This window comes from Gastrolobium bilobum, unplaced genomic scaffold (genome assembly GCF_033153095.1).
Source record: "Gastrolobium bilobum isolate Gb01-03AN ecotype WA unplaced genomic scaffold, APGP_CSIRO_Gbil_v1 utg5828, whole genome shotgun sequence".
Lineage (NCBI taxonomy): Eukaryota > Viridiplantae > Streptophyta > Magnoliopsida > Fabales > Fabaceae > Gastrolobium > Gastrolobium bilobum.
In genome coordinates, this window is record NW_026899870.1 from 99,336 (window position 1) to 106,115 (window position 6,780).

At 34.9% G+C, this 6,780-nt stretch overlaps 1 protein-coding gene across 1 annotated transcript; it reads left to right on the top strand.

Annotated features, from left to right (window-relative positions):
- Positions 1-765: 765 nt before the first annotated feature.
- On the top strand, positions 766-5,267 carry LOC133294034 (transcription factor bHLH155-like). The gene is made up of 10 exons (XM_061492681.1): positions 766-1,051; positions 1,611-1,799; positions 2,158-2,251; positions 2,349-2,390; positions 2,608-2,667; positions 2,782-3,936; positions 4,028-4,129; positions 4,379-4,510; positions 4,615-4,740; positions 4,823-5,267. The coding sequence occupies exons 1-10, from the start codon at positions 954-956 to the stop codon at positions 4,910-4,912; spliced, it is 2,088 nt and encodes a 695-aa protein (XP_061348665.1). The 5' UTR covers positions 766-953; the 3' UTR covers positions 4,913-5,267.
- The last annotated feature ends 1,513 nt before the right edge of the window (positions 5,268-6,780 follow it).

Below are 6,780 nucleotides of genomic sequence, written 5' to 3' on the forward strand. Positions count from 1 at the left end.
CATGTCCTTGTCGGTGGGGCCCAGATTCCACTTTGGTCTACCCCATTTTATGAAATCCAGCTTTGAATCATTTTCAAGTCCGTGGAGAAGAAAAACTCGAGGGAGGTAGAGGCCTGTCACCAATGACGTTATTTTTATATAAAGGGGTGTGCTGTTATTGGCATGTAGAATAGTAGAAAATCAAAGTCTCATGCGTTTTATCAAACTTTTGAGTGCAAAAGAAAAAGTGCCACCCCTCTCTCTTTTTCCAACTTTTTCTTCCTTCTTTGGATTTGGGTATCCATCTAAATCTGTTTTGAGTGAAGTTTTGCTTTAGCTACTTTCTGATGGGGTCTAAGGAATTTGTGTATGGTGAAATTATTTGATTCAATAGTCAACGGTAGTATGGTAAGCAGCATAAGGTTTTTTTGTATGTTGTTGTTCAAATGGGTATGTTAGGTTGATGAGAAAATCAAAATGGTACAGAAATTTTCTGTTTTTCATTTTTTGGGTTGTTTCTTCTAAACTTTAACATAAGTAAGGAGAGTGTAGTGATGGGGTTCTTCATTTCAAGAGTTGACTTCTGTTAATTCTCTTGATCAAATTTTTTAACAAAAGTTTTGTGATTTGGTTCTGCAGGACGTGTTCTTCTATATGAAATGCTTTGTGGCTTGATTCATAGTTTTGAGCTTTTTCTTCAAAAGCACTTTCTGAGAGTTTGGAAATCGTGAGGACTTGTGGTGATCATTGATTGTGACAGCACGGCTCTACAGATATACTTTCTCATAGTTTTCTGCTGGAGGAGACAAGCTATGGTTGTTTGCTTGCTCCTTAGTACAATAGGGCCACCGATCAAAAGAAGAGCGGGTTTGAGGATTAAACAAGCGGGTAGAGGTTCATACAGAGGAAGCTAGTTGTGTGTTTGCCTTTTGTGTTTCTTCTTTATTTTGCAAAGTCCTGAAAAAGTAGACAAGATGGAAGCCACTTCTATAACGCAGTTGTTGAAGGGCTTTTGTGATAATACACAATGGGAATATGCTTTTTTTTGGAAGCTTAGCCACCATTTTCCAATGTAAGTTCTTTGGCCATTTAGTTGCTTCTGTTTTTGTTTGTGTTCATATGCTGCGTTTTGGAAATTGAGTTGAATTCAATGGTTATTAATATGTTAAGGTAATAGTTTTCTTAATTTATAAATGAGAATTAATGATATTCCAAGTAGAATTGACCATCTTAATGATGGCTCATGTTATGTAGGTTAACAGGTTCACTTCTGTATATCTGCATTGCAATTCTTTTAGAAAGGGATGAAAATTGATTGGATTATTAGCTGAATTTTGTCTACAAGCTTCTCTATATCCTAAAAGCTTCTTTTAACATATTTCTTGTTTTTTATTAGAGACACAATTGAGAACCTCAAGATTAATATCCTTTTGGTCAAATTGGAGATTAACCGTATTAGATTGTTAAAGACTAAGCTGATGAGTGATTCATTGTCCATCTTATCATGAATCCGATTGAGAAGCTATTTCTTCCCATACTTGTAAATGGATTATTATTTTAGTGTTGCATGAGTTTATGTCATTTGTTTAGAATTAGATATCTAGTGTATAACACAAGCCTCTTTGCTTTAGGACTTTGACCTGGGAAAATGGTTACCAGAAAAGAAATGAGGCTGTTGAAAGTATTTGGGGTGACATCAATTTCAAATCTCCAGATGATGTATATTCCTCAAGCGGCGAAAGCACTGATGATTCGGGAGATTATTCAGCTCGACTACTCATGAATGAAATGTCTCATCTTAAATACTGTTTGGGAGAAGGGTAACAACTTATGCTTTATTGTTTATATAATAAATTTGTTGTTGCAAATTGTGTGCTTCTTTAATTTCCTCAAATTATTCTTGTATATTCACATCAGGATTGACCTCAAAGAAATATAAAGACCATCTGTTTTTCAATTTGAGATATCCTGAATTGATGCTTCTAGATTGAGGCCAGGACAGCATATGTTTCTAGTGGTTCTTCATGTTACTTTCTTTGTGCATTAAATGTCATAAAGTAGCACTTATCTAGGATGCTAGATTAATGAAAGTATTCTTGTGTACCAGTAAAAAAATTTATATCATGATCTACAAAGATGGTGCAATCTCAATGATTTTACATGATATCATTTTGTCAGGGTTGTTGGCAAAGTAGCTCTTGCAGAGGATCATTGTTGGGTTTTCTGTGAGGATATGCTCACCAATAAATTTGACACTGATTTAATCCCTGAGGTGAGATTCTACACACATACAATTTCCACATAGAAGTAAAATTAGTTGACCATCCTGCTTTGAAATGTTTAATAACTGCAATCTTTCCCTCCTCCAGTGTCCTGATGAGTGGCTTCTTCAATTTGCATCTGGCATCAAGGTAAACAATGTCTTGTCTTTATATATTATTTAGTTTGTACTACATGTGTAGATCTGATTTCCATCTCTAAATTCTGGATAAATTATAAATGTGTACTAATCAGTGTGCTAGTGACTAGTCAACTAAACTAAGATTAGGCTTGCCTTGCATAATATTTCAGCAAATAACGAGTGTAATTGAAGTAAATGTAAGTTGATAATTTGATTTCTTTGCACAGACTATTGTGCTGGTACCAGTTCTTCCACAAGGGGTTTTGCAATTTGGTTCATTTGAAGCGGTGCGTATATGCTTTATATTTTGATCATGACTTTGATAGGCTGTTGGGTTTTCAATCTTTGCTTTTATGTTTATTCAGATTGCATGATACTCTCTTTTCCTGTTAACATTTTAGGTTGCTGAAGACATGAAACTTGTTACCAATATCAAGGAGAAATTCCATTCCATTCATTGTATGGAAGCAAATACTACACCTTTGAACATGGGAACTGATGATCAAGATTGGTCATTCTCAGCACTAACCCATAATCTGATGCATTGCTTGGACGAATCATCTTCTATTGCAAATAGTGTATTGAAAGGTGAGGTTTCAGCTAGCACTGCACTCAATGCAAAGGGATCAACAAGGTTGAACCCAACAATGATATCATTTATTCAGGATGAGTGTAGCATGTCCGGAAAAAATCAGCAAAAATCCCTCAAAAGAGCAAATGAAAATGAGACCAGTTCCTCATCAATTGAGATGTCAATTGATCCAAGACATATTGGTCAGATGGAGACAAATGCAAATCATATGGAAGAAGAGATATGGACCATGTCTCATTCAGTCAACAATGATGGAGTGTTTGGAGAGATGTCAAATGGATTAGGCTCTTGCTTTGGTAAAAATATGACTCAACAACAATTTGGAGGCATTGAAACTTGTCATGATGATACAAATTGGAAAGACTTCTTCACTTTTCCCTCAGAGTCTGAATTGCACAAAGCACTTGGATCAGTTGCATTTGAACAGACAGGCAATTCTATGTCACATACAAACAGTAGCTCAACTTTGAATTTCAATAGAAAAGGGCATGATTATATTAAAGGTATGGAGTTTCCCAAAGAAGCTGATCCAGAAAATCTTTTGGATGCTGTTATTAGCAATTTATGCAGTGCCTCGGATGATACTTCAAGTATATCCAATTCTATTAGGTCTCCTATGATAGAGTTTACTGGATTCATTCGACCAAAAGTTAATTTTGAAGAAAGCTCTTTGATTGTGAACGCGAGAAGTGATATTATGCCTGCAGTTATGGTCAAGGGCAGAGATGAAGTTACTAACCGTTTTACATCAACATCTTTTGATGGGAATTCAAGCTTATTGTTTGATGAGGAATGGCAGGAAAAAATTGATAGTCATATGCAGCCTATTAGGGGACCAAAGCTCTCTAGCACAAGCAAGAAAAGAGCAAGAGTTGGTAATAGCCAAAACTCAAGGCCAAGAGATAGACAAATGATCATGGACAGGATGAAGGAGTTGAGGGAACTTGTCCCAGATGGTGGTAAGGTAAGTTATTATGTTTCAGGACCAAAGCTAATAGTTTGAGTTCCTTTAGTACTTTACAAAATGTTTAACTTTGGTCTCTTATGATATTCAGGGTAGCATTGACAACCTATTGGAACGGACCATAAAGCACATGATGTACTTGAGAAAGATAACAAGCCAGGCTGAGAAACTGAAACAATTTTCACATTGTGAGGTAAGGCTCATTGTGTTATCTGAGAACTTATATCCAAATGTTATCTCCTAGCCTAGGAAACTTGGTTTTGTTGTCACCTAAAACAATATGTTTTGTTTTTAGTTTTTACATACCACACAAAAGCTATATATATTTTTAGCTTTTAACCAAGATTAAGACATTTGGTAATGGGTGATATGTGTATTGATTTTATAAAATCTTCGTTAGAATTACTTCATTTAAGCTTACATTGGGCAAGTTGGTTTATAGGTTTCTGAGTGCAAAAAACAGAAAATCAATGGAGGCCATCCAGGAAGGACATGTGCATTTGACTTTGATAATGAACTAGCATTGCCCATAGTCATAGAAGATCTGGAATGTCCAGGGCACATGCTCATAAAGGTATGCTATTTTTTCTCCTTGAACACTTTTAGTTCTCAAAATTTTCCAAAGCAAATAGCATAGAAGAATTGCGTTTATTGAACTGCTTATTACTTTTGTCACAGATGATATGCAATGAGCATGGACTTTTCTTGGAAATTGCTCAGGTGATCCGAAAGCTTGACCTTACCATCTTGAAAGGGACTTTAGAAAACCATCCAAGCACCAGCTGGGCTTGTTTCATCGTTGAGGTAAAGAAACATACCTAACTTTCTTACTCTTAAGTATGATTACAGCAAAATACTAAGGTATATTTTCTTTTGACATCAATAGGTTCCAAGAGGTTTTCACAGAATGGATGTTTTATGGCATTTACTGCATCTTCCGCAGCTTAGAAGAAACCTTATCTCGTGTAAAAGCTGACCCTTCCATCCTTATATCAAGAAAATGTAACCTGTCTTCAGTTTCAAAAGGCAAAGGGCATGTTTTATCCTTGCAAGTTCTATGTATAAGGGTGACAAGTGTCTATTAGTGCAAGTGATTGTATATACACCCTCGTTAGTGTTCTTGCAGCATTCTGATGTTGATGATAAGCAAGTACCTGAAAATATAAGGGGTTTTACTGGCTGTGGACGGGTGACTAGCTACTAGCTTTGTACACATTTTTGGTGTTACGTTATAACCTTAGAGAATAGTAAGTGTTTGCCGGAGAAGTAGAGCCACATTGTAGGATATATGACTTTGTGAAAGCTATATTAATCGTGAGATGATTTTATCTCGTTCAATATTTGATTTTCGATAATGGCCAAGTCACTTGATCGAGGATTTGGATTCTTTTTATAAACCCCCAGTCACCTTTCATACAATTAAATAAATAAAAACGGAAAGGGGCGTTACTAGACCCTTTCTAGTCAATTGAGCCACAAAGTTTTTACCAGAAGGAAGATAAATTTGGGGAAAAGAGTGGGGGAAAAAAATTTAGTTACTAGATTGGTTTAATGAAGAGAAATTTGAATAATTTGCATACAATTTTGAACTTTAGTATCACCACCTTATAAAAAAGATTGGGAAAAAAAAAAGAGAAAAATGAAAATACGCTTGCGTTTAATAATATCTAGTCATATTGCTAACTTTAGTAAAAGGTTTGCAACACAAATAAAAAAATGGTCATTTCTCATTATTAGCATTCATTTACTGGTGCACAAACTTTAATAGGCGAAATAAAATCATAGAAGCTTAAAATATCAGCTCATAAATCAAATTGAAACAAAATAAATACTCCTCTTGACTGTTATTCAAGAGTTCTAATAATATATTTATATTATACTTTTTGAGACAATAAAAATGAATTTCAATGCTATTTCTTTTTTCTTTTTTTTCTTAAATTAGACCTAGCCAATCTATCATGAAAAGTAAAAAGGGATAAGATCACTTTGTGTTAATTGTTTTCTAATTTTAAATTTTCCTCTAACGCATGTAAAAAAAGAATAAATAAATCAATCATTCCAGTAACATAGATTATGCATAAAGCGGAAAATTACAACCATAATTTAACAGTGTCACATCCGTTATTGAATTTGTCTGTACCAAAAACCGAAAACACTTTTCTCGCATCTCCTAGTTAATGCCAAGCTACAATCTAGAAATGAAAAGCTTGGGAAAGGGAAGGCTAGCACAAATCGGTGAAGGAAAGAGAAGGATGAAAAATACAAACCAAGAAACATGTTGGGTGATTTTGGACATATCTACATTCCACTAATGAAATGTCGACTAGTCAGTAACCTATCAAAACTGTGCGACAACCTTGATGATAATGGACAAATTTAGTCAAACGGGTTTCTCGACCGCCAGCAGTGTATGCCACCAACCACAGGCAACATTTCTTGGTCTGCAATCCGCGATAGAAACTTGACAAGGGATATTCCTGTCAATAGAATCTCCCAAACCAAGCTGTGCAGGTAGATAATCATCAGAAATAAACTCTGACACCAATTAAGAAATAATTTGTAACTTAATTCAGTAATTGAGAATACCTGGCCATATTTGTTCCATCCCCAAGTAAATAGGTGACCGTCATCTTTAATATGAAAAAAAAGTAAACATTTATAGTAAGAACGAGTGAAATATTTAGGATGAGACTAAGTAAACATTTGCAGTTAATGATGCAATTGGTAATGAGCAAACTTCAGTTTTCTGAGAATCTATATAACTACTTTTTCTAGTCCACAAATAACAACGGTTTTCCATCAAACAAAAAATTCTGGTCAAGATCTCAAAGAATGCTAGATACT

Coding starts and splice junctions, on each gene's coding strand:
- LOC133294034 (XM_061492681.1), top strand. CDS start 954: ATGGAAGCCACTTCTATAACGCAGTTGTTGAAGGGCTTTTGTGATAAT. Junction 2,668..2,781: donor AATTTGGTTCATTTGAAGCG/GTGCGTATATGC, acceptor TTAACATTTTAG/GTTGCTGAAGACATGAAACT. Junction 4,130..4,378: donor AACAATTTTCACATTGTGAG/GTAAGGCTCATT, acceptor GTTGGTTTATAG/GTTTCTGAGTGCAAAAAACA.